Source organism: Ammospiza nelsoni, chromosome 3 (assembly GCF_027579445.1).
Source record: "Ammospiza nelsoni isolate bAmmNel1 chromosome 3, bAmmNel1.pri, whole genome shotgun sequence".
Taxonomy (NCBI): Eukaryota; Metazoa; Chordata; class Aves; order Passeriformes; family Passerellidae; genus Ammospiza; species Ammospiza nelsoni.
In genome coordinates, this window is record NC_080635.1 from 66,481,834 (window position 1) to 66,508,882 (window position 27,049).

The 27,049-nt window shown below is 40.6% G+C and overlaps 3 protein-coding genes across 4 annotated transcripts; 1 reads left to right on the top strand and 2 right to left on the bottom strand.

Annotated features, from left to right (window-relative positions):
- Positions 1 to 104: 104 nt before the first annotated feature.
- Positions 105 to 9,200, top strand: ZUP1 (zinc finger containing ubiquitin peptidase 1). The gene is made up of 9 exons (XM_059467879.1): positions 105 to 399; positions 1,926 to 2,042; positions 2,974 to 3,083; positions 3,831 to 3,999; positions 5,481 to 5,669; positions 5,982 to 6,150; positions 6,781 to 6,932; positions 7,270 to 7,490; positions 8,492 to 9,200. The coding sequence occupies exons 1-9, from the start codon at positions 105 to 107 to the stop codon at positions 8,537 to 8,539; spliced, it is 1,470 nt and encodes a 489-aa protein (XP_059323862.1). The 3' UTR covers positions 8,540 to 9,200.
- Positions 9,201 to 10,362: 1,162 nt separating this feature from the next.
- On the bottom strand, positions 10,363 to 21,102 carry RWDD1 (RWD domain containing 1). Of its 2 annotated transcripts, none has more exons than XM_059467880.1 (7): positions 20,962 to 21,102; positions 19,228 to 19,293; positions 17,893 to 18,023; positions 16,799 to 16,942; positions 15,672 to 15,804; positions 14,504 to 14,566; positions 10,363 to 12,779 (listed from the first exon to the last, which is right to left on the bottom strand). In XM_059467880.1, exons 1-7 carry the CDS (start codon positions 21,032 to 21,034, stop codon positions 12,667 to 12,669), a joined length of 723 nt encoding a protein of 240 aa, XP_059323863.1. In that variant the 5' UTR covers positions 21,035 to 21,102; the 3' UTR covers positions 10,363 to 12,666. The 2 variants fall into 2 exon arrangements, with proteins under 2 accessions (XP_059323863.1, XP_059323864.1); XM_059467881.1 differs by lacking the exon at positions 20,962 to 21,102 and adding an exon at positions 20,154 to 20,276.
- Positions 21,103 to 23,955: 2,853 nt separating this feature from the next.
- CALHM4 (calcium homeostasis modulator family member 4) lies at positions 23,956 to 26,751 on the bottom strand. Its single transcript, XM_059468478.1, has 2 exons — positions 26,027 to 26,751; positions 23,956 to 25,269 (listed from the first exon to the last, which is right to left on the bottom strand). Exons 1-2 carry the CDS (start codon positions 26,582 to 26,584, stop codon positions 24,865 to 24,867), a joined length of 963 nt encoding a protein of 320 aa, XP_059324461.1. The 5' UTR covers positions 26,585 to 26,751; the 3' UTR covers positions 23,956 to 24,864.
- Positions 26,752 to 27,049: the final 298 nt, after the last annotated feature.

Below are 27,049 nucleotides of genomic sequence, written 5' to 3' on the forward strand. Positions count from 1 at the left end.
ACGGCGCTTCCCAGCGGGAGGCGCGCGCGCGGGAAGGAAGGCGGTGAGGCAGGGCGGTGACGGGGCCCGGTGCCCGCGGCGCCGCCGCCGCCGCTGCCGCCGCCATGGTGCTGTGCGACGTGTGCGGCCGGGCCGTGCCCTCCGAGGCGGCGGCCGGGCGGCACCCGCGGCGCCCGTCCCTGTGCCGCCGCCAGCCCCGCTGCCCGCTCTGCGCCGCCGCCGTGGGCTGCGAGGAGCTCCGGCGGCACATGGACACGGCCCACCCGGAGCCGGGCCCGCCGGGCTCCCGCCGCCCCGGGGCGCCGGCCCAGTGCCCGTTCTGCGGGGAGGCGGCGGGGCGGGAGCTGGAAGAGCACGTCAGGGCGCGGCACGGGCACCTGCTGGGCGCCCCCGGCGCGGGTGAGCGGCGCTGGGCAGGGACGGGACTCTCCGGGGGATCGGGGACGGGGAACCGGCCGGGGGATAAAGCTGGAGCAAAGGAAGTAGTTATGTGTTTAGGTAGTGTAGTTTAATGGACTAATTTAATTAGTTCGTTCTGGGCGTGATCAGAATTTTATTTTGACTACCTGGCCGAATGCTGGTAGTTAATTCAGAAACTTAAAGGTGGCATCTCTGCAGGTGGGTAATACCCTTAGAAGACTAACATTTGTGATGTAACAAGCTACATATACTGACTAGATAAATGATGGTTAGGATGCAAAATGTGCCTGTACAGTCAAGCACACTGCATCATCTGTGATTAAAGTGTTTTTCGTAACAACCCCCCCCCCCCCCGCCAAGAACACACCCACCCCACCCCCAGGTCTTAGCATTGAACAACATTTTACTTCCATGTGTGCAAATAATGCAGAGCTTGAGTAATTTACTTGCCTGCATGCCAGTTTCTGCTTTAAAAATAGTTGTATTAAGGTGTTTTGGTTTTTTATGTATTTAACAGGTCTCAGAAAACTATTTTGCAGGGTTACATTAAGTGCTTCTGGTGAATTTAGATGATTATACCACCAAGTTTCCTCCAGCCAATCATAAACATTTAGCTTGGACAAATGCCTTCCAGAAACTGCTAACACAGGTTATCAATTCTTGTGTTTTGTGAACCGAGGAAGGTGCGGATAAATCCTAGGGACTCGAGGAGAGCTGTAAAAATGGAGTCAGGCACTTGTCTGTGGTTCCCAGTGACAGAGCAACAGGCAGTGGGAACAAGTCAAAATATGAAGAATGCTATTTAAATGCAAGAACACTTCTTTCTACTGTGAAAGTGGTTAAACACTAGAATATGTTCCTGTGGGGAGTTTGTGAAGAGTCTATAGTTGGAATTATTAAAAAAATGACTGGGAAAAGCTGTGTGTAACTTAACCTATTTAATGTGACCATTCTACCAGGTACTATATAATCTCCAGAAATCTTTTTGAATTTTACCTACACTACGTGGTACCCTCAATAATAGTCCTAAAACTGCAGAAAGAACATTTATTTGAGGAGATGTGTGAAGACCAACAAAATAAGAATGACAGCATGTTTTATTCTTTCAGGCCAACAACTGCTGTGTTATTACGTGAATGTTAAATTTTTCTGTTAGCAGAATTCTGTTAGCAGAACACATCTTCTTACTAATGGTTTGATATTTCAGACTAAGCATTTCTTGATACAAATGTTGTCATAGGAAATTGTGATCTATTAGTTAAATGAGGGAAAACTTAATCAAAAGAAGAAAAATATGTCTTAAAATTTTCATGTATTTAGATACAAATTCTTAAGTGGTGAAGAGTAACAGCTGTTTAGAATTTGCTTCCTTTCACTGAGGAATTTCAGTGGCAACACAAACTTCATTACTGTGTATTTGTTTTAGATTGTATATCAGTTAGGAGATGATTCTAGCAGAGAACCACAGGAATTGCATTAATCAAGAAACTGAATTTCTTTTTCAGACACAGGAAATGGTGAACAGCTGTATGAATGTCCTATGTGTAGTCTTACCTGTACAAACATTCAGATTCTTGAAGAACATGTGGATTTACACTTAGAGGAACATAACTTTTCAGAAGGTATGTGAAAGGGCACAGGCTTGATAATACTTGAAAGCATTTGCAAGTATTTGCATGTTGTGAAGAAGAATGTAGAATCTCACATGAAATGTAAAAAAATTATTTCTGTATTTAAAGGGAATTTGGATGAATGTATAGTGAAGTTAACATAGCTCAGGTCCCCTCACTTGCCCAAGTGCTCTACTTTATTACCAGGCTAATAAGGAAGTCTGTGCATGGTTGCATGCATGCTAGCCAAAGGGAAAACTTGGGGCAAAAAATGTTTAAAAGACAACAGTAATATATATCTTTTTTCCTAGCTCTATGGAAGGTTTACATAAGTGGAGTTTACAGTGGCACGTTCCACTGTGATGAGTTGAGAATTTATAGCTTATGAAAGCTTCATTTTTTTCTCAATTTATTTCTGCAAATACTTTGCCGATTCATTAATCATAGCATTAAAGTAAAACATCTAAATTAATTTTATTTTATAACATGGCTAAGAGAATCTTAGGGATTCCCTATTCAGTTCTCCAGTTGTAAAGTTTTGTCACTTCCTTGTGAGACTGCTAGCAATGGTCCTAGATGCTAATAAGTGGTATTAAAGGAGCTGAGACTTCTTGCTAATAGTGAAGTGAAACACAGTAAACAAAAACTGTCTTCTCAGTGCTGCAGGTTTGTGCATTATTTGCCAAGAAATTCCTCCAGTAACTGCATGAGCTTTGTCCAAATCAAGAGTCTGAGTCTTGGTAGACTGAATGCTGTCAGTCCTGTTCAGCATTCATTGCTAATAGCTCAAAATAACGTGGGGTGCATCTCCTAAAATTAATGCCCAATTGCGTTTACATGTGTCTGCTTAGAAAGGAATCTCTAAAAATTAAACAGATGATCCCTCAAAGCATTACTGCCCTCCTGACCAAGTCCCCTCACTTTGAAATGTTTCCTGGGTTAGGTGGAGACATGGGAGATCTAGAACTGGCTCAGCAGCTCCAAACTGAAGAAGATGAACGACAGAGATCAGAAGAAGAGAAGCGAGAGAGAGAAGAATTTGAAAAGCTGCAGGTACACTCTTGTTTCTAAACTGTAAACTTGAAACCAGTTGTGCCTTTAGAAGCTGAGTGTCTTGGAATTGTAATGTCTGGAATGGCCTTGCCAGGTCAGACTGTGCAAGCCACACAGTCTGTGCTGAGGTAATGATAAAGAGATGGGTTGGAAGCGAATTCAGTCTCTTGGCAATGCTGATCCTGGCAGAGTGCTGGACATGACAACCTTGAGCTATTTGGCTTTACAGCTTTGAGTGGTGCTGGCTCAGGATGGGGCCGGCTGCTCCCTGTGCTTGCTGTTCTGCTCTCCCAGAGCACCTGCTGCCTCTGCTCCAGCCAGCTCTTGTGCTCTGCCTTGCAGTGCAGCCTGGAGCATAGTCCTTGCCAGAGTGCCAAAGGCTCTGAGCATCCTGGCTGTCCTTTACTGGAATACCATCACCTACTCCAGGTCCTGCTTCCCTCTGTCTCCCATCTCACAGCCCTGGTAACTCACTTCCCACTCACACTAACTCCTTGCTAGACTGCCTCTGCCAATGGCTCTGACAAGAGGGAGCAGAGGGATGTGTCTGCTCTTCCAGGTGTGGCTTTCCTAGTCCCATATTCATGTTCAGGAATGAAGCTTGGTCTTCTCTAAAATAATTGTAATTCTGAAGTTTTTATGTCTCACATTTTTTCAAAGTTACTGATAGTGTTTTTGAGAAACTGCATGGACAAAAGATGAATTTTAAAAATGTGATTTAAATCATGTACATTCCATCCCTAACAGAGACAGTATGGCTTGGATAATTCTGGTGGATTCAAGCAGCAATTTCTAAAGAATATGGAAAGAGAAGTTGATAGAGGAAGGATGCAGCCCTTTGAGTATCATAAGAGAAAAGCTGACATGATGGAAAGTTTGGCTTCTGGTATAGATGATGGGAGAACCAAGACATCAGGTAAAGATGCTGAAATTATACAACTATAACTGTACTTTCTAGACCTTAGATTGTATTGACCAAACCAGTCTTTAACAAAACATGTAATTCATTGCTTAATATTGGCTGTGTCCTAGTTCTAAGCATAATTTTCTAGATCAATCTAAATTGTTACAGTCCTAAAATCCTAAATAAGGAAATGAAATCATATCTTGGTATATGTTTCATCTGTGTTCTAACTTGCAGGCTGTTTTTCTTTTTTTTTTTTTTCTGTGGAACTTGGAACCAAGTGGTCTGGTTAAGGGCACAAATAGATGTATTATATGGATGAGAAGATGCACATCTTATCACAAGCTGGTTGCCCTTGACTCTGTGCTTGATTAGTGCTTAGTACTCATTGGTAGCTTTTCAAATTTGCAGCAACTTTTTGTCTTGTGTTTCTGTTAATTGCTACATTGTGTAAGCTGGTTGCAGGTAAGCACAGTGTTCACCTGGTTACAAAGCCCAAGAGAGGACTGGGAGGAGTTGACATCTACTTGGTGCATCTTCTCTTAAATGTTTTATTGGTGGTGCAGAAAAACAGGGCAGATGGGTCTCTGTGTCCCTTTCAAAGGCTGCCTTGTCTTTCCAAGACCACAATTCCATGGTCTTTGAGGCTATTGCTGGTGGTTCTGGCTTACAAAATATCCACTTGGTTCTTGACAGGTAAAATAAAATTTCTTCTGTGAAATGGATTACGTGGAAATAACACATTTAAAGTTTTCATTCTTGGTAACAATTTAGATTTCTTAGAAAATAATTTGTGGAGACTATGGAATAATTCTCTTCCCAACAGCATGGCTATGAAAGGGCTTTGAGGATTTACATATATGAATTGGAGAGAGCATTCCCAAGCATATTTTTTCATGTAACAAAGGAGAAACTCAGAATATCCTATAAGAGTATTATTTCAAAATATTTGCAATGATTCTCAAGTTCTGTGCCATTTCTGCCATTCCTTTTTTTTTTTGGCTTTTTCCCCCTTTTACTTTCTCCAGGAAAAATATTGGAGAATAAAAGGTTATTGGAGGGAATAAAAGGTTTACATAGTATGCATAAGTATTGCCATGTTTTAAGATGATGTTTTACTGGACGTGGCAGGGACATAGGAATGCTTTATTGGTAACATAAAGCATATATAGACTTTTTCTATATCATTGTAATAGCTCCTTTGACTATCACAGTTCATAATTTAGTCCAAGATGTTTAATTTAAAATAACCATTGTGTAGCAACAGTGAAAAATTATATCTAGTTTTGAAAGCTTCATAGTACATAAACTCATTAAAGACCACTGAAATTAAATAGGGGCAATTTCCACTGCTTTTGTGATCTGGGCTTTAAATGTAATGAAGTTTTAAAATAAATTGTGTTAATCTGTATCTGTTCCAAGTTGGGGGAGGAATCTTCTGGTAAATTTAGTAGTACATTTTACAGATAAACTTCATATTTTGTCTTCTTTAGGAGTCATTGAAGCATTGTGCAAGTACTATCAGAGTGAGAACAAAGATGTGAGGCGTGTGTGGCTTTCAGCAGGAGTAGATCACTTCCACTCATCTTTGGGTGACAGAGGCTGGGGTTGTGGTTACAGGAATTTCCAAATGCTCCTTTCCTCATTGTTGCAAAACAGCTTCTACAATGACTGCCTGAGAGGTATTAAACAAAATGCTACTTGTTCCACGTACCTTGGATGACAGCCTGCTGACTGATGTTTTGCCTTTTCATTTACACAGCAAGCCTTACAAGGTCAATGATACCTATTAAATGGTGGTTATACCACTGGAAGTTACTGTGGAAGAGTCAGAGGTGAATACTGGCAAGAAATGATGTGGTTTAAGCTTTGCCTTTAGTTTATTTAGTGCATCTTTGTAACATCGACTGCCTGTTATGAAAGAAGCTGAGTAGTTTTAATTAATAGACTGTTTCAGTCACTGTAACAACAATTCAAAAGCTTTTCTGTTCCAGATACTACACTAATTCCTAGTATCCCAAAGATACAGTCCATGATTGAAGATGCCTGGAGAGAAGGTTTTGATCCTCAGGGGGCATCTCACTTCAACAACAGATTACATGGTTCCAAAGCATGGATAGGAGCATGTGAAATTTATTCACTGTTAACCAGTCTCAGGATAAAGTAAATATTGCTTTTTGTTGTGATTGTTATTATTAACTGCTGATTTAAGTCCTATAACTTTAAAGGTTAGAATTCCCAACTGTGTGATGATGAAGCCGCCTTAGTGACTAAATTTAACCATATATAAACAAACCTGATTTAATGCAGCATGAAGCTGTATAACTACTTACAGGTATATATAGCTATTTACAGGAGGTACATAAACTGAGTAACTGCTTAGATCATTGAGACTTGCTGCTGAATTATGCCACATATGCATAAATTAAAGCATTGATTAAAAACTTCATTTCTCTGAAAGTTTCTTCTCATAAAGAATCTGAATTTCAACTATTTTCTATGGCTTTTAATTGGATTCTATAGCTTACATGTATAACATACAAAAAAATGTAACATTAAGTTTTGCAAGTTTCCCAAGTTCTTGTTAGACTGAACAGAGTAGAGCACTTCTTTCTTATGTAATAAATTTTCCAGTTTGTGACAGTATATGTTTCATTGCTTTGCAATTATGTCCCCTACTCCTGTATCAAAAATAAGAAAGTAAGGACCACTGGGTGCAGGAGGCAGGGATTCAGAGGTGAAAAGAAGCAGCCTGCTTGAAATTTTGTTGTTTTCATTCCCAATGTTTTGTAGGTGCCAAATCATTGACTTTCACAAACCCACTGGCCCTATGGGTACACACCCTCGCTTGTTTGAGTGGATTTTGCATTACTATTCTGCAGATAATGAAGGTGGTGCAAAGGTGGTGTGTACTTCCAAACCACCTATCTACTTGCAGCATCAAGGTCAGTGTCACAATGTGCTGCTTTCTTACTATTCTCTATCTCTTTATATGTACTGCAGTTCAGAGCAGCATTTTTTAGTCCTTCTTTGTTGAATTGAAGGCTTGGTTTTATTTCCAGTAATTTTCCTATTTCATAAGAGCAACATTAAAGCTTGTATTTTTATTGGGTGGAAGAGCTAAATGTGATTGGGATTTCAGCCTTTTGACATGTACTCTTATAACTGTCTTCTTAAATTCTGAGTAATGTCTCCCTTGATCTGAAAATCAGTCATAAGTTACAAGGTTGTAAATGGGATTTATGTGTTTCTAAACTACTGAAACTCTTGTTTTGATAATAGGTCACAGTCGTACTGTTGTTGGAATAGAGGAGAAGAAGAACAGAAGCTTATGTTTGCTACTGTTTGACCCTGGATGTTCTTCCCAACAAATGCAGAAACTGCTGAAACAAAACAGTGATGGAACTGGTCTCAGACTACTTCGGAAATTTGTGGGTAGCCTGAAAGAAAAGCAATATCAGATAGTGGCTGTAGATGGGGTGCTCTCTTTGGAAGAGAAAGCTGTAAGTATCTCAGAAAACAGTTTCTGTTTGTGAAAATTTAAGACCATCTGCATCTCTTCTTTGAATGCATATGCATATATAGTTGCATGGTGAATTTTTTGCATCTTTTCACTTTCCTTGATCTTTTTCTCTCCTGCTTTCTGTTTATATAATCCCAGGATATCAAAACCAATAACATTTTACACATAAATGAATGCCACCTTGATGCAACTTCTAGGTCTTATATGAAGCTTTTAGCTGTTTGCAGATTTAAATTGGGCTTTTTAAAATTTTCACTTTTCTTACAATGTTTTCTCCTAAATAACTGACTGTGAGCATGTAAGTTACTTACAAACACTCACAGTGCAAAATTATGTTCAGAGGTTTGAGCTGTTGAAATTATTATGAATCCTATCCATGTGTTTTACTTTGGGGCATTTTACCTTTTTTAAGACCTTAGAAGTTTTCAGCAGATTGTCAAATGTACTTTTTGTTTCTTAAGCTTTTTCTTTCCTACACTAACAAATTGATTCTGAGGTGTTCCAATTCTGTGGTGTCGTATCAATTCTGTTCAGCATGTTCAAGCTTCAGGACACACTTTTATTTAAACAATGAAATAACTGGCAACTGAATCACTTGCTCAGCTATATTTAATGTGTATGTTGAAATGAGGTATTGTCTTAAGTGTTTTCTGGCCCTGAACATGTCAGAAGTAAGAGTGAAAAATGACCATCTCTCCTCATACTGGAAAAAAAGCCTTAAAATTCAGGACACAGTGTAAAAAAGGTGTTGTTTGGGATTTGGTGAGGGTGGTGGTGTTCATTTGGTTTTGGTTTGCCACTTTTTTCTTCTTCAAAAATTTGTTTTATATTAAAAAATATCAGTTGTTTAGTGTTGTCTTGGAAGCTCCTATTTAAGTAAGATGGAATATAACCCTTAACACTCGTTAAGAAGAAGTACTTTAAAGTGCTGGTTTTGTTCATTAAAGTATTTTCTTTTCCTCTCTCCCCACCTATTTTTAGGCTCGCTGCCGTGCTTCTCAGGTCTTAACATCAGAGAAGATTCCTTAAAGGATACCTTTATAACCTGCTTCTGGAACTTGCTGGGTGCAAAACATTAAACTTCTGGACTGTGACCTTAACCCAACAATTTTTAGACTTAAAATGTGTCTCCATAAATGCGCCGGAGCTCTGGGAAAGCACAACACTGGAGTAAACCTGTAGTTTTTGTGTTCAGTCAAAACTCTGGCATCCTGATACAAATGTAACTGTGAAATATACTGGTCTTTGTCTCACCAGAAAATGTGTAATGCCTAGAATTAGCAACACCTGCTGTCTTGTAGCAAATTATGCACTGTTGGTAATCAGCAGTGGATAAAGATACTATGGAACTACTTCATTAGAGTCCCTGTCATGGTTTACCTCTGTAAATGTGTTTATGCTGCCACTGTGACCAGTCCTCTGTTTCTTTACAATTCAGTCTGTTGCACCAGGGATTAATTTACCAGTAAACTTCTTTTCAATTAGTTGGCTTCTCTAGATGTATCACTTGAATACATGTGCTTAGGAGGTGGATCAGTGTTGGCATTGGCTAAGAGGTCTAACAAAGCAGTGTCAGTGTCCAAAAGAGTGTGTATGTGCTTTAGGTGCTGTGCAAGACAATTCTTTGGGGTAGAGGAACAAAATATTCCTTTTCTACCATGAATTAATAAAATTAATATATTTTTTAAAAGTGTTTATTCTATTTTCACTTCATCCCTTTTTTTTAAATTTCTAATTTTTCTGTGTTTTATAACGTATATGCCAAAAGGACACTGCCTTTTGACCAGTGCCTCTGTTGATGCCATTTAAGAGACTGGAGCTGTCTGCTGAAACAAGTGTCTTGGGTGTTTGAGGCACTTGACTGTACTTAGGATGTGCTGCTCTGGTTGAATGTGAGAGCCCTGCCCCTCCAGGAGGGAGCTGAGGGCTGGGAGGGATGGTGGAATGTGTTGCAGAGGTAGTACAGGGTGCTTTTGCTTTCCCAGCTGTATCATGTATCCACCTATTGTAATTGGAGTTTAGATACATCCCTTTCATTTAGACTGTCTTCTATGCTGACACCCAAATACAGGTGTAAGAGCCTTAACTGCTTTCTCTCATGTTCCATGTACTTTGGCAATAAGAACTTGTCGATTTTGGAAGCAGTGAAAAGTGAACATGGACATATATTACAATCCATAAATCATTGATTTTTCTGAAATATGTGTAAAATTTTAAAAAATATTTATGAAAATGCATTCATTCAGTAGGTATGTAGAAGTGGCCTTTAAGCTGTGAAAGGTTTAAATGCTTAGGACACTAGAGGGGCTCAGACTAGGGAAGAGAGTTCCTGGGAATTGAGGGACTATCAGCGCAAGTTAGCCCTGGTCTGTGATGCAGATGTCAAACAAATGGAAGGACGGAAAGAAAAGGAGAGATGCCAATAACGCAATCATAATTTGGATGCAAAATCCTAGGCTTTGCAGCATGCTTGAGATTTTACCCATGGCATTTTGATGTGGTAGGCACCATCCTCTGAATTTTAACAGCTCTGGCACCAACTATTCAAAACACTCAGCCTGTTCAAAACTAAATTGACTCTGGTGAAGGTGCAGTGTTGCAACTCACTGTTGCCTCCATGCATTACAGTGCATGCTTTGGACTGAGGCAGGTAAAAACAATATACAAGAAAGGCTGTCAGCACCAGGATTTTAAATTACTGTAATTCTGTCGAAGTTCATAAATGGGGTTTTATTCAGTTAATAATAATTAGTTTTCAGTTTAATCCAAAGTAGATAAGCAAATTCAAATATTCCGGCTAAAAAGCCCTTCTCTCTGTTCACTTTAGCAAACTAACACACACAGAGCCAAGCTTATTCTCAGTAAAATTCCCTTTTTATTTCAGATGTTAATTGCTAACAAAGCTAAACAAATCTGCAGTTCAGACTGAGTCGCTACAACTTCTTCCAAGGACCTGGAGGAGCAGATTTTATGCTATTTCTTTGTCACTTCAACCCTTATTTCCTCTGCTTTGAAATATAACAGCAAAAACACATTTTCACATTTTAACTTGTTTTACATAATTTTAACATTTTTTAACCTATACATTCTCTGCATGAAAACCAATAAATATGTTAGTGTGAAAACAGACTAGAAAATTTCATTCTTCTAGAAATATAATTCATGAGAAACTTTCTTTCATATGTAAATGACTTATCAGTGATCCACTTGGAAAATTTTCTGATTATCACATTTGCACAGACTACACAGGATTCTTGGATTTGGTCCAAATTTAGAGAGCTCCAATTCACTTCTTTTATGAAAAAAGAGCAGTTTTAAACATACATAGCTAGAAATGGAAAGCAGCCTTAGGAATTAAATGGGGTTTTATGCAGCTGACTTGAGACATACCAGAAATAATAAGTTCAGTGCTGAAGAGCATTTTAAAGCATCCTAGCAATTACCCAGGAAGTTGGATGTAGTAACTATGAAACTTTCAATCCAACTGTTTCTTTGGAAAAGACAAGATTTAATATCACATTAGCTCACAACTTTTTAATGTATCTGGTAACTCTGCTGGAGCACAGATCCTGCTTATTGCTTTGAAACATAAAACATCATTGAGACCTAGATGCTTATCTAGAGTTCTTAGTAGCCAAAATTAAAAAGATCAAAGGGACGACAGTAGGAACAAAGGCACATGGTTAATTTATAAAAGTATTTACAGGGTACTTGAACACTTATTTCTATCTACTAGAAATTCATTTACCTTGAATGAAAAAAAGGAAAAAAAAAAGCTTAAAGGAGGTCATCCTAAACAGATGTTCTCGAGCGATATGAGCAGAGAATCTTATAACCATTAAATTAATTCCATAATTAAACTTCTCATCTTGACTATGGAATTTTCAAATACTAAAATTCATAAATTTATTATTCCTCTAAGCAATGTGATACTTTAGTGCAACCCTCTTCAAAGATTGAAGCTGGCACAGTTAAGGCAGTCTACTAACAGTGTTTAAAATTCAGCACACAGTGTTTAATCATTGAGGTGCCTGTCTCTCTGTTTGGAAAGCTGTCTTGACACCATCATCCTTCTAGCACTGCAGTTTCAAACACAGCATGTTTAAACACTGCAGTTCTTGCAGTTTGGGCTTTTTGGAGGTGGTAAGGGAGGAGTCCAACAGCTGTCAGCTCCAGAAACAACTCTGAAGGATGGGCAACATCCCCAAGTTGATGCGTAGCTTTACTGCATTCTGTGCTAGCCTTCACAGGCTGCCAACACAGTGCTTCCAAAACTACACCAGTTACATTCAAACCTGTAGAGCACTCTGTAAACCCTGCTGCTGTAATGTGCACTCCACTCATAGTGTTTCAATACAGTCTGCTGCCAAAAGCAAACTCATTTTCCTAAGGTGGGTTTTGATTTTTCATAAAAATTAATTGAGGCACACATTCAAAAAACCCCAAACCATCTCTGAATAAATCAACCAAACTTCAAGAGGCTTCACATTCTGATTTTTTTCCCCTACTGACTTCAACTCACAATTTTGAAAATATTACTCATGACTATAGCAAAAAATTTCATTCTAATTGTATGGAAATTGTTTCCACTAGACTTTAATAAGGCTATAACAACAAAGGTGACTAGTGCTGTCTACCTACAGCTGATAAATTGGGGCACCAGAACTGACTTGAATTATTAAAAAATTCCACAGGAGGAACAAAAAATAAATAACTGCATAGTATGTGATCCCTTTTATTCACCAAAGCTGCCCATGTTTACCCCAGGTGGAAGACAGCAAAAAAGCTCCTCAGCATTCAGATGCAGGTGTGTTTAGTGCTTGCTGTAACATCTTTCCATCTTGCATGTTGCCACATCTCTTCAAATGACAATTACAGAAGTAGGGAGAAAAAAATTAGAGAAAATAGAAAAGCGTTTTCAGACAGATCAATATTTCTCAAATTTTTCATTTCAAATATTAAAGTAAATTTATTTATAGTGAAAGTCATCAGAAGACCATTCTCCTGGATTTAAAATGTTGGTTCTTTCTTTGGAAAAAAATTAGGAAAAAAGAAAAACAATACACATTACTAAAACCACAGATGCTGTGGCTTTCCTGCCTGCCCCTCTCTCCTTACATATGTCCATACTGATGACAGAATCAGTTCAAATAAGTCTAATCACTATCTAAATTAACAGGGTTGTAGTCAGGGTCATCCTCTTCATCTTCCAACTCTAAATCATCCATTTCTTGGAATAAAGATTCATCAACCTCCACATTGTTTCCAGCTGTAAGGAACAGACAGATACTTTAATTTCATGCAACAAGGAAAACATTAACAACAAAACATACAAGATTTTTTTCATATTACTTCTTCAATGTAGGTAGCTGCTAACTTACTTGGCTTTTATACATCAAATAGATGTAGAAAAGTAAATGCCACATTTTATCTTTCTACAGCTGAGGTTTTTTTTCTTTGTATCAAAACTCAGTCAAGAGAAATGTCACACAGAACTTCAGAATTCATTGGGAGCAGGAAATTAACATTTACAGGTGCCAGAAGCAGAGATTCTTTCTCCCCAGGACAACCAAAGCAGGAGCTCAGGACCTCACAGCTGGAATAATTACTACCATCCTAGTGAGATAAATGCATAGGGTTCATAAAAAATTCCTTACACACCATATACTGACATGCATTCCTCTGCTTTCAGATTCAAATTTTAGAAGCAAGATGAAGCTTTAGCTACTTTCACGTTTTCTTCTGAAAGAGATGCTGCTGACCTAAGGATAAAACTCGAGGACTGCTATTTTATTTTTATGTATCAACAGTGACATCTTCTGGTCACCAAATAAAGTTTCCATTATTTCACTGGGCTTGAAGGCACCTATACAAGATAATGCCATTATCCTCTGAAAATTAGTAGTACATGCTACTGTAATATTAAAACAAACTTAGCAACCTGTTGCATCTATGACAGAATGCAAGCAGCAATAAGAATGAGAGTTTTAATCACCAGTAGCAACAGGATTACAAATTAATACATTAATCTCAAATCATCTGGGCACAGAGCCCAGGCAGAGTCTGTTCCTCCCTTGAGGCAGCCAAATGTGCCATCAACAAACTATCTTCAATTTAGGTATTTTGTAGGAAGACAAGATTAAATTATTCCCTGTTAAAGAAACTAAACTTCCCCATAACTACCATTTCAAGTTTATACTCATTGACATTCATAAACTTGTTTTAAATTGTTACTTGCAGAGAGGAATCTTGACCCTCTTCTGCCTGTGTTTTGTGATACCAGTAGATAATGCAGCTGCATTAAAGAACTGTCTTACCTCAAAACTCAGGTATTTTAAACTAGGATAGTAAAAAACAGTACAGCAAATTAAACAGGTATGTTACTGTGAGTATGTATGCTTCTATGTGCTTTATCTCCAACTGGTTTTCCAAATTTAATATTTTTCTGGCCCAGGCTTACAGAATTTTCATCTGGCACCAGGTCAGTATTTTAGGTAAGAGGCCCATCTGCAGAAACCATGAAAAAGAACTGGGTTGCACAGGAGCCAGTAACATTTATTTTGACCTGCAAGATGTTTACTATTGGTGTTGAGGTTCAGAGAAAAGATGACAGAAGTTCAAGACCTATGCTTGAAGCCAGGGAAGGCTGGCTAGTAGAAAAAAAAAAATCAGGGCTGAGTTGGAGTTTTTTTTATTTTGTTGTTGCTTTGCTTTTTTTTGGGTTTTTTTTCTTTTTGCTCCCAGTCCAATCATTTAAATAGAAGTAATATAAGTAAGATCACCCCAAGCACAAGGCTGCAAATAAATACACTTTATCATCTTGAAAAGGTTTTGGTTTTGGGAAAAGTTAAAATTCTGTTCACTCTGCAAAGCAGTACTTCTCAGGGATTCTGATATAAGATGTTAAGTCAGAAATACAACACAGATTTTGCTTAGGAATTTTGACCTTTTTAAGCCACTGGCTTTCAGTAGTGGAATCAAACAGGAATTTACCTTCCTCCAAGAACTGGATGTCAGAGGTGTCGAGGTTGTGATCCATTTCAAACAGCTGTTTACCTAGAAATAAAATAAAAAACAATATATAAGCAAGTACAGCTCTGAAGCAACTCTCAACCCAAGGCAACAATTAGTCAGCATGTGTATTTTAGCCTTTCCAAATCAACCAATTCTAGCAACCTTTTCTGCTTTTAACTGCTCATTTCTGTAAGCTCCCAATTCTTTTTTTTTTTTAATTCACCCAGGATTCACCCACACCAGCAAGTGAAATGGGTCACTATAATGTTATTAAGAGTTTAATAATGGGGGGGCAGCAAAAATTTACACTCCACAGCCTGTGTTCAGTCCTCATTCCTTTAGTCTTCATCTTGCATTCCACAAGAAATCCTCTATGGGAACTAGGAAGGAAATCAGCTGACTCCTCCACCTTTTTTTCATAAATTCTCCCATTCAAAAAGCAATTTGGGTCTACACAAATCACCAGCTCCTACACACACACACACAGCTGTGAAGGCAACATCACAGAAGAGTGAAGTTTTTCTGAATAGGAGGGACAGGAAAAAAAGCTCAGGACTCTTTCCACATAAATCATCTGTCTTCCATTTACATTGCTCATGCAAGCTTCCACAAGCAAGACTTGGTGTCCATGGCAATACTGGAATCACACTAATGACATCCAAGAATAAGTTTGATTTTGGTTCTCTAAAGGGAAGCTTTTACAAACTACATTTGTATAGAGAAAAACAGACACCAATACTAACAATACTTTAAAGAACAGGAAAACTAGAAGCCTGATTTCTGTTATCTCATCTTTGCAGATTCCCAAATGCATACCCTTCAGAGAGAAATCAAGCATGTCCCCTGTCCTGTACTGCTTTTTATGAAACTTAATACCATTAAAATTTCCACCTGTCAAATTTCATCAAAACTAGCCAGAAGTGAGGAGAAAACAGAACAGTGATACAGCATGACCACACTGGTTATGTTTTTTCAGTTAATCAGGTCAAAAGTAGATCCAGCATCACAAGAGAACCAGTTCAAAGCTAAGCCGTGCAGACTATGGAGCAGGATGCTAAGACCTATCATCAGTGTAAAAATTACTTTTAGACTTGTCATTATAGGCTGATAGCATTGCAAAAATTTCACAATCAGTATTAAAACATACCACTTAGCTTATTTTTGCCCGCTTGTTCTTCTTCTTTCATCTTTTTCCTTTTTATTTCTAGAAGCTCTGCATCAAACTTGGCTTTCCAATTAAGGAAATTCTCAATGGTAACAGGAGTGCCATGAAAACGTTGCTGGAAGAATAGAAAACAAGGCTGCAAACACAACTTGCAAAGCTACAGGTGAAGATAAGCATTCTCTTAATTATTTGAATTACAACACTCCAGAAACACTGCTTGCTGGAAAGTATTCTGAGAAATTAATCCTAATCCTGAGAGTATATAATGAACACATTCTTGTGGGTTTTGTCATGGGAGTCTCTCCATAGAGAACTATACCGAGGCGAAAACTCTCATGGAAGAACCCTGCATACTCCTTTTGGACCTAGAGTGCAATAGTTCACAACTCCCCCCTAATGTAGTGTATTTATAAGTACGCAGCACTTCTTATCAACCCTTAAGTGCAATCTACACTGAATTATTGCCTATTAAAATGCATTAATCATTTTATATTGCTGCAACACAAAAAAAAAAAAAGGTTCTTTTTTCTCAGAAATTTCTTTGCCAATTTTCAGAAATATAGAGCCTTCCAAGTCCCATCACTCTCCAGCTATTTCTCAGAAAGAGAGTAAAGACTCATCAGTTGGATTTATCACAGCACAATCCACAAATGGTGAAACTATTCTACAGGAGGGCAAACCAGTACTGAAGATTGGTCCCATTGCTTCCACCCTACCCACTCAGTCTACTAAGGCAGACAGCCTTCCTCAAATCACAGAGCCTGTGTGCAGCATGACATATTCTAGTCTTTTTTGCTCCCCATTCCCTCTTGCTTCCCCTTCTTCCAGCAAAAAAACTGTCTACAGCAAATCTGATTTCATTTGGGAAAAATCCCTTAGGAAGTAATGCTAAGAAGGGACTGTGAACATGCAGTTAGACTCTAAAAAGACTGCTTAAGAAAAAGGGGGAAAACAGATCACTTAAATTCATTAAACAGTCTACATTTCAATTAAATAATCTTTAGAATAGCTGTTCCTTTCCCACTGCAACTGAGAACTGCTCCTGCATCAAACCAATGCATTTTAAAGAAGCTGGAAGTCTTTTTCATTGAAGACTTTATTTTACATACCTTCTCTTCTTCCTCTGCTTCTCTTTCTTTCTGTTTCTTCTCTTCTTCTCTTCGCGTTTTTATTTGATCCACTATTTCATTTAATTTCTCCTGTACTGCTGAGACTAGAGTGAAGATCATTACCATTCCTAAATTTTCTTCTGCCTACAACACAAAGAAGAAAACTTCAAACAGAAGAACCTGAATGCATAAATATGTTTATAGAAAGCAGAATGTCATGCAAATGCAGAGGGCGCAGCTGACACATTCTGCACCAGTCTCAAAAGCTTGCTGTAAAATCCAAATTCAACCAGCCAGTTAATCCAGTCAGTTATCCCCAAATGGGTGGGCAGCAAAACACAAAGACTAATGTCTGTGATTGGGTTATTAAACATTATACATATCTTCTGAAAGGCTTTTTCATGAATAAACTAAAACCTACAGTAGAAACACAACTCTAAAATTTGAATATCATAAATCATAAGAGACAAGTCACTCAGAACCTTTCTTCTATTGGAACAGTTTACTCCTTAATTCTATTACATGCTTCTTTGAAGTGAGACACCTCATATTATGCCATATAACATATTATGGCAATTTTAAGGCAGTGAGGACTTGCCAGAAATCCCTGAAACTAAAAAAGTGATTCCTTTTTTTTTTTACTTCACAATGCACTCTCACTGATCCTAAAGGTTGATGAGATCCACCCTCCGAACAGTTATGCTATCAAAAAGAATCAAGAATCAATGTGGCATTTTTTAATATTTCCAAATGAAATTGAGATGGCTTATTTTCACAATTTTTATACACACACACACACACACACACACACAGAGAGAGTTAAACAAATTCACCTTAAGCTGGGAGTGGAAAAGAGGGGAAGCCCTAGTGCACTTCCATTTCATTGTTCTACATTATTGCACACACTGAATTAGCCCTATATCTTACCTCAATGATGTCATTCACCAAACTCAAACCACAAAGTAAGTCTCTATAGTATGGAACAGGTTTCAGATCAGTAGCAGATACCTCTGAAAACAACTGATTTGAGAGAGAAAATCTAGCCCATGTGTGAAGTGGTATCAAGCTGTAGCAAGATATTCTGTCTTTCTTACCTGCTGCTCTAGCAGTTTTATTATGTCCATGACATCATTATCATCAAGATTCTCCTGTGAGACAATTTCATATAGTGGAGTTTCATCGGGGTATTTTTCTCTATAGGTAAATTTAAGGGTAGTTTGGACAGCTACAAGATAAAGAAAAACATATTATGGTGATAACTCTGTGTAACTTTAATGGTGTCTTCCTACTGCATCAACAGCCTAAAGATTATAGAATATAAAATATTCTTGCCTCTAAGAAGCAGTCTTCTTACACAGATGTTAAAACAATATGAACAGATTTAAATATAACCCGAGAGTTCAAAGAAATTAAGATGATAAAGTTTACACTTGCACCAACTATTAACACCTACTCATGTCTGAAAGGTCTTTAGGAAGACTGAAAAACCTTCTGTAGTATGACAGGTACTACAGCAGTAATCTCCCTCAGAATCTACCTGAAGCTGGAAGAGTTGTAATAACAGAACTAGAGAAAATCTCAGCATATTAACACCTCAGGTTCTGTGTGCCTGGGTGAAGTATCAACCTCTGTGTTGGGTTCCAGGGCTCCACACTGTGGACGAACACACTATGCCCAGTGGAAGTTATTAAGCACAGAACTGCCTAAGAAAAATGCATTCAATCTGAAGCTGCTCAGAGCCAGGCTAACATGGAAACAAGGCAAAAGAGAATGAAGTTCCTTTTACACATCCTCCCAGAACACCATGCAGAAGCTTTCCCTTAGTTCCAGACTCACAGTTCTTGGCAGCACAGCAGTCTGTGCAACAGAGACTCTAAGCAGGGTTTGTCCTTTCAAACGAAGTAAGGCAGCACCAGTTTATTCCTTCTATTATAGCATCCAGAATAGCAGCTTTCAAACTTGCTTGGAGTAAGGCTTGCTTACAATATGCCCACGCAATTGTTGGCACTCAAAAAATACACAGGGACTTGGGACCCACAGCCTTCTGCTCTGGAACTGCTCCTTAAGGGCTGCACATTCACAGCACACAGACTCAACTCTCCCACGTAGCTGGCACACACACAGTTGCCAGAAAACAAATCCCCTCACTACATGTCTGTAAGCCACTGGAAGGATGGTGACAACCCATGCTTTTTGAAGTTACACTACAAAGCCTTTGAGATTCGGCAAAAAGCAGTCCTACAGTGACAGCATAACATTTCTGCAAACTGAACAAGGATCACCCAAATCCTTGAACTATATTTGTGAGGGAATGTTCGCTGTACCAGGCCCCTACAAGGATCTAAGTGGAGGTATACACAGCTGTTGGTGATAGAATTAGATTTAAACATGTACAGGAGAAGTTTCTGAGTAAGACATGATCAACTTACTTTCATCATTTTCTCCAGCTTCAGATGTCACAGTGATTGTGAAAGTTGTTGGCTTTTCTGACAGTACTGTTCAAAGAAAAAAAGCAAGAGTCAGGGAGAGTCCTTAAATCAATTACTCCTTCACATCAGTGAAACTGAACTTCTTAAAAGACTTATAAAGAAAGTAAGGTCTTGATACAGTGTTAAGGGACTTTTAAACTCAATAAGGTAATACTTTTCAATTAACAGCTATTTTCCATATGATGTGATGCCTGGAGTCTCTCTGAATGAGACCATACATCATCAAACAACACCAAAGGGTTTCATTTTTGGAAAACTCTCTCTTCTGGAGGTTTCACTGTTCCAAAAAGTGCAAATCAAATCAAACAACTTCTGGTAGTACACTGACTGCATGCAGAAAGCTACCAAAGCTGATTTGCTTTACTGCACTAAATGTGCCTGATGAGCATCCAGTGCACTCTTGACCGTGGACTATTTTTACAGTATGTCTGCACCTACATTTAAAACAGCTTAATGCAAGAAATGCTACTGACCAAGCAATGTACTAGAATGAAAGTGTGTGAATCAGGCAGCTAGAAGACAGACAACACAACATAGTAAGAGCTGTGACCTGCATTTCTCCCAGGCTAAAAACCTCATTGCACAACTGTGGATTGCAGACCACATACTCATGTAAGAGGTGCTCTGCATCTCTGTTACAAGCTATGCCCAAATTAGTGTACATGCTCTCAAAGTATCAACTGAGATTTGCCTAATTAATAATGTACTACTACAATTTTTATTCCCCTCTCCTCTCTTGGGCATAAAAGCATGAGTGAACAATAATTCTGAGTAAGCATCAGAGTAAAGGCTGTATAAAAGAATATGACTTGCATATCATTATCAGATATCCAGCATCCCCCACTATCACAGATCAATTTATATACCTTTACATAATCTTTAAAATAAAACCAAAGACTTGAACAGATTTTCAGATTGAAGCAATAGGCAATTGTACCGGGCAAACGTTTGTGTGATGAAGTTACTGCCAACTAGGATGCTGTGGAACTCTAGGCAAAGTAGACACTGTGCAGGAAGGAAACAGAAAATTCCCAGATTTTTCTACTGTTAATATTCTTTGGATACAGAATGCCAAAAATCATGTTGGATTAGGCAGCATCTGCCTACTCCTGATTGCTTGATGGTAAATTGAAAATCCTGAAAAACTGATGAACCAATGTACCCACAACATGAAAGTTCCAGCAGTAAAACATGCTGCACCAGGGAATTAAAGCCTGCCTTTTTTTCACCTGCAGCGAGGTAAGGCAGGTACCGGCAATACATTTACGGAAGAAACAGCACCTTTAAGCACCCCAAAACATCCCATGCCTCACGACCGCAACAAGCTTGCTAGCGGACAGGAAAGCCGCTCGGCACACAAACCAATTCCCATGGCTGCATCCTTTGAAAGGCTTCTCCGAAGAGCATCCTTCCAGCGCCGGGGACCGGCTTGCCCACGCCGGGCTGGCTGCTGTGCCAGGGCGCTGAACGCGGCAGGGGCAGCGCCCACGGCCCGGGCCACAGGGGCCATCGAGGGCTTTGCTCTTCCCGGCCGGGGAAAGCGAGCCAACATCCCGAGCGCCCACCCGAGCCGCGCCGCTCGGGACCCCCGCGGGACGCGCGGCAGCCCCGCCGCGGCCTCCCGCTCCTCCCCCGCACGCCGGCTGCCGGCGCGGCCCCGGCGCGGCCCCGCACCCGTGAACGAGTCCGGGTAGATGGACTCCAGCGCCTCCAGCTCGTTGCGCTGCTCCTCGCTGTAGTCGGTCATCGTGGCCCGCCGCCCACGGCCATGGGCCGCCCGCACCGCGACGCCGCCGCCTCCCCCGCCCGCGCCTGCGTTGTCCCGGCCCCGTCCCGGCCCTTCCTAGCATGCCTCGCGCTCGCGGTAGGCGGGAATGCCGCCTCTGGGCTGGGCCGGGCTGGGCCGCACCGACGGAGGGAGGGAGGCGGCGCGGCTGCCGTGGCGGGAGGCCGCGCACGGGGAGCCGGCCCGGCCGGTCCCCGGTGCCCTCAGCTCCAGCGCTCAGTTGCGGGCAGGACGGAGCGTACCTGGCGTGCGGGAGGGATCCAGCGCTGCTCCCCCGCCCCTCCCGGCAGCGGCGGCCTTGGCAGAGCAGTCCCTGTGTTGCACAAGCTAGTGATGGTACGGTTCGCTCTTGGACGTTCTTGCCTTGAAAATTTACAGGGATCAGCAAACTGAAGGGGATTCAAACCCGATGCTCTAGGTAGTGCGAAAGGGTGCCGTGAAGGCAGCTGAATGCCATTTCTGCCAGAAATTGGAAGTTTATTAGATGCAGATGTTGATTTGCGCCTTGAAGTTAAACAGCGCCTGCAAACTTCCCAGGAAACGTTCTCCGTGATTTCAGGAGTCCCGTCACATCGGCGGCATTGCCATGATGTGTGTGCAGAACAGGAGTCACCAAGGTTATCGATACTGGGAGCTGCTATGCTTTGGGGTTACCTGCCAGCATGGATTTAAGACTGACAAACCTTAAACAACAGCAGACCCTGATGGGTACGTGGTACACAGAGTAGATGTAAGGTGCATCCCGTTCCTGGCCCCATGGCTGGCAATTATCCAACAGACACATTTTATAAGCCCAGGGTTTCCAGAAGAATAATTTTCAAGTGAGCAAACTGGAATTCTAAGTGGGTTCTTGGGTAAGATGACTCCTTTTAGTAGGCACAGTTTGACTGTTCAACTGTACCAACCCATAGATTTGTCTGTAATCATGAATTCATTTGAAAGCTGTTCCTTCACTACCAATCCATGACACACATTTCAAAGAGCAGAGGAGTAAAGGGAAATACCCCAAAACTTAAAATACTACAGCTGTAGTACTATGGATTAATATATGCCAACAAGGTGATAGTCTGTAAGTAGATTGGCAGGCTGACTTCACAGTGACAGATGGTATTTCAGTATTTTTAGTTACATATTATTATGAAAAATACATGGCAAATAGTAATCAGGACAAAATCAGAAAGCGTGAAGCCTAATTTGAAAATCAGGTGAGCAATATATAAAAATAATTTTACAAGTTACTCTTAACTGCATATATTGCATCACTTTATAGTAGTGCTGTAAAATAATAGAAGTGAAAAGAATTCACATGGACTAAAGACTGCAGGTTTTTTCTTTTGGATCCAGACATCAGCATAGAGGTTTTCTGTCAAAAGCTTCAGATACACAAATCAGTTGCATGTATTCCAGATTATAATGTTCCATCTTAAATAAAAAAAAAAAAACACAAATATTTTTAAAATTAAACCAGAAGTTGTGTTTACTACCAGAGGTACTTTGTTTCCTAAGGAGTTCACATAAACAATGCAGCCCCTCTACCTTTTATTAGGTTTGCGTGGCCAGATTTTGGTAGCAGGGGCACTAAAGGGGTGCTTCTATGAGAAGCTGCCAGAAGCTTCCCCTGTGTCCTGCAGAGCCAATGCCAGCTGGCTCCAAGACCTGCTGCTGACCAAGGCTGGGCACCATCAGCAATGGCGGCAGAACCTCTGAGATAACAGGTTTAAGAAATGAGGGAAAAGACCCTGAGCAACAGAAATTGCAGCCAGAGAGAGGAGTGAGCAGAGCAGCTCTGCAGGCACCAAGCTCAGCAAGGAAAGAGTGAGGCAGGTGCTGCAGGCTAGAGCAGAGGTTCCCCTGCAGCCCCTGGTGCAGACCATGGGGAGGCAGCTTTGCCCCTGCAGGTCAGGGAGGGCCCTGGTGAAGCAGATCCACCTGCAGCCCCTGGAGGAGCCCACACCAGAGCAGGTGGGTGCCTGCAGGAGGGTCTGACCCCACCAGGGGCCTGTGCTGGAGCAGATTCCTGGCAAGACCTGTGGAGAGAGGGGCCCCCACTGCAACAGGTTTGCTGGCAGGATTTGTGACTCTGCAGGGAGCCCACACTGAAGTAGGTGGTTCCTGAAGGGCTGCACCTGGTCAAGGGACCCACACTGGAGCAATTAATGAAGATCTGCAGCTTCTGTGAAAGACCCACACTGGAGAAGTCGGGGGAAGACTGGGCCTGGGAGGAAGTACCCATGCTGGAGCAGGGGGAGAGTGTGAGGTGCCCTCCCTCCAAGGAGGAAGGAGCAGCAGAGACAATATGTGACAAACTGGCTGCAACCCGCATTCACTCACACCCCCTCCACCACTGGAGGGGAGGAGGTAGAAAACTTGTGAGTGGATGAGCCCAGAAGAAGGAAGGTGGTGGGGAAAGGCACTTTAAGATTTAGTTCTCATTATCCCACTCTGATTTCACTGGTAATAAAATAAACTAATTTTTCCAACTGGAGTCTGTTTTGCCCTTGACAGTAATTGCTGAGTGATCTCTCCTTGTCCTTATCTCAACCCATGATCCTTTCCTTATATTCTTTCCCCTATCCAAATGAGGAGAAGAGGGACAGAGCAGTACTGACTCCTGCATTTTCTAATAAAATGTACTAAATAATTAGATTTTTCCACTTAAAGCCCCTGGGGTAATTTACTAGTAGCAGATAGCATCCTATAGTGTAGCATAAGGCTTTGGAGCCCACATATATATGTGTACATGGCAAGGCAATGCAGGAAGCATTAAAAAAACACTATGGCATGGATTTCCCTCCCACTTAGAAACATCTGCACAGGTTAGAGAGGAGATGAGTAATATCACATCATACCAAACTGACTTAACACAAAAACATCATTAAACCTTCTTTCACAAAATTCAGTAGTTTTTAATCACAGTCATTTTCATGGGCCTAGTATATGTATAAATTACAAGTCTACAGAGGCAAAGCAAACCCTACTGTACAGACTGAGATTTTTCCCATCCTCATTTGCTATTTGTACAGTAGCCAAGAACACAAACACCTTGGAGATTTTGAAGTATTTCCAAATAGGAGACTGACCTTGATATTGCTTTCAGCCAGAATACATCTCAGCTCAGCTTGCCATATGTCAAATGTTTGTTCATACAGCTGCTATGTGTTACACACCTCCACCATGTGCCTCAGTGGGGATTTTCTCTCCTTATCAGAATTTAAAGTTCTCTCATCATTGTATCTAAACTCAGCCTTTGATGGTAAAATTTCCCCATATGTTTCCTGCATGCTACTGTAGCCCCAGACTTAACTAGTAGTTAGCTCAGTGTAGATTACTTATATAACACACAAAAAAAAAAAAAAATAGAGGAGGAGAAATAAGTAATTTCTGCTAGGTATCACTAAGGAAAAGCTGGATAGCTGCCCTTGCTCCATACAGAATGGACCAATTCATAGGATCCAGTCAAGGTCTACCTCTTAAAGATCCTTTTAATGGAAAAAGATTTAAAAGCATTTGTAAATAACTTTCTCAGTACATACTTATCCTTTCAGCACAACTATTAGAAAGCAGAGAGCTGAAGCTTGAAATAGCCCACCCTAATCTAGGGATAGATCACCACACCCCACAGGAGTAAAAACACCATCAGTAAAGGCATCTGTAAGCAGGTGCTGAAGGACTACATTAACAAGATGCTCACATAATTTATACTGTATTGGAAAGTTCCAGTGCAGCTCAGGTCTGACATAGAGCTAGACAGGTTCCTGCTTTTCTGCAAAGTATTGTGGGGTCTTGGATCTTCAGAGCTGTGTTATGATCCCAGGGTCTTCATCAATCCTCAGGTACTTTCCACTTGCACGCTCCTTGAGTGCCCAGTCATGGAGGAGGCTGTAATCATAGTGCTCCTTATCCACTCGCTTCAGAAAGGCCAGTCCAGAAATGGCCTGCCACTCCCTGAGAGATGGGATACGAATTTCCTTTACATTCTCACTTCCTGGGACAAAGCCAAAAAACTTCCTTACATTCTGCATGGCATAGAGCCTGGAGTGCTGCTCTGTTGCCTCATCAAAGAGCTCCTGCTCATTGTGGACATAGCTGTTCCAGTATCTGAAGTGCAGGAAGCTGAGCGGGGAGAAACAGCTTGCCAGGCAGTAAGAAAGGAACACAGTGATGACCACCACAGCAATCAAAAGCCAGCCAGCCACCTTACAAAAAGAATAAAAAAGAAAATACCTGTTAGACCTGAAAATACTCACAGTGGTAACTTTTGAGCACCAGAAAATCCGTAAGATTAACTTTACTTGCTTTTCCTAAATAATAGCATTAGCAAGGTATAAGCCTGGAAAGCATCTGTTACCACCAAACCCAGTCCATGCCTACTGGAGGCAGCTATGTAGTAAAATTACTTGTTCCTTTCAAGTTCAAGAAAATTCTGTTGAGTAGATTTAAGAATATTGCTTTCTCAGCTATTATTGTTATAAGATAGGCCAAGACTATATTAGCTTATAGCCTGTTTAAAACCAGTTTTCTCTGAAGTGACAGCTTTAATGCTTCTCCTATTATTTACCCAGTATGCAAACTTTTAGAATTGAGTCTGATCTAAACCCCAAGATTTTACGTGGGTTCACACAAAGCTCTCACAGCCTGGGCCTCTTAGTCACATTTCTTCTGCTCTAATGAAGAAACTTCATACCCTCCCTGGCTCTTGAACTTCCATTTGTTGTACTTGGTATTATTTTTCAGGATACTACACAAGGAAGATTATGTCCTCAGGCAGCAGGTAACAAATGGGACAAGCAGATATAGTAATTTATAAAGTTCAGTTCCACTTAAAAGAAAAAAACATGCTTCAAAACACACAGAGATTTAGCACTCAAGGCAGAGGACACTGATCTTGTTTTATACCTGCTGAATTAGCTTCATCTCTTACCATCAAGTTTACAGGCAACAGGAGCTACTCACTTGTGACTGGTATCGGAGGAGGAGAATCACTTCATCTCTGGCCCGGGCCAGCTCTGGAGGAACCAGCTGCCTGCAGGGAAACGTGGCCAATATCCTGCTGCGCTCCGCAGCGCTGACATTGGGAGCAGCTCCATAGTAATGCACAGGGACGTACTCGCTCACAGCACAGATATAATAGGAGCCATTTATCAGGGTGACTGCAAGCCATGTGACTGGAGCAACCAGTGCCCTCCCCGTGATGCTGCAGAGGACAAAGCAGAGCAGCTTGCATTTCAGCAACCAGTTTGATGCCATCTCCCTCTCAAAATGAGAACTTTTGCCCATAACGAGCCTCCAAGTCTGGTTGTTCAGGGCATAGCCAACAACCAGAAGGATCAGTGCAGGCACTCCTAGGAAAGCCAGCCCATAGATAAGATTCTGTCCAACATGACAGGGACAGCTGAACGTGAAAAAAGAGAAAAGTTGCTGCCCGCCAATTGTTAATATTGCAATTATTGCATTAGCAATAACAACCTCTTTGCCTTTTAGGAAAGTTAACCACTTTGGAAGGAAAGTCATTTTAGATCCTGTTCTTTACCAGATTCTTTTGATATAATTCAATACTAGCTTTTAGTTATATTTAACTAGTGTCAATGGCAGAGCAGAATAAACATCAACAGCTTGAAATGAATACCACCAAACAACACCCAAAACCCCCCTACTAGTCTTTCTCCTCCCACTGATTTTCAGTGGCTTGTAAGCTAGCTTTAAGTATGCTTGCAGACATTCACTGATGTGTTTTAATTGATTCAGTAATTTATCTCAGCTGTTCTGGAAAATTGAGCTTTCAGGCTGTTGTGAGCTCTGCCAGCCCATTGCTAATTGTCTGAAATTAACAATAAATTCCCCCTACCTTTTGGATGACATGCGGTGCTATCAAACTGATGGCTAACCTGTCAGGGTTAATTGCTAAGCTAATTGTTTTCTAATCAAGAGTAATTGGAAGAAACGTGGCATGAAACTAGGAAAAAAAAAAAAAAGGAG

Bases quoted from the DNA above. Each gene is read 5' to 3' on its own strand.
- ZUP1 (XM_059467879.1), top strand. From the start codon at position 105: ATGGTGCTGTGCGACGTGTGCGGCCGGGCCGTGCCCTCCGAGGCGGCG. The intron at 3,084-3,830 runs GTACACTCTTGT...CATCCCTAACAG, and splicing joins AAGAATTTGAAAAGCTGCAG to AGACAGTATGGCTTGGATAA. The intron at 6,151-6,780 runs GTAAATATTGCT...AATGTTTTGTAG, and splicing joins TTAACCAGTCTCAGGATAAA to GTGCCAAATCATTGACTTTC.
- RWDD1 (XM_059467880.1), bottom strand. From the start codon at position 21,034: ATGACCGACTACAGCGAGGAGCAGCGCAACGAGCTGGAGGCGCTGGAG. The intron at 15,805-16,798 runs GTATGTAAAATA...CTATTCTTCCAG, and splicing joins AAGCAGAGGAAGAAGAGAAG to CAACGTTTTCATGGCACTCC. The intron at 12,780-14,503 runs GTAAATTCCTGT...TGTTCCTTACAG, and splicing joins CATCCAGTTCTTGGAGGAAG to CTGGAAACAATGTGGAGGTT.
- CALHM4 (XM_059468478.1), bottom strand. From the start codon at position 26,584: ATGACTTTCCTTCCAAAGTGGTTAACTTTCCTAAAAGGCAAAGAGGTT. The intron at 25,270-26,026 runs GTGAGTAGCTCC...TCTTTTTGTAAG, and splicing joins TCCTCCGATACCAGTCACAA to GTGGCTGGCTGGCTTTTGAT.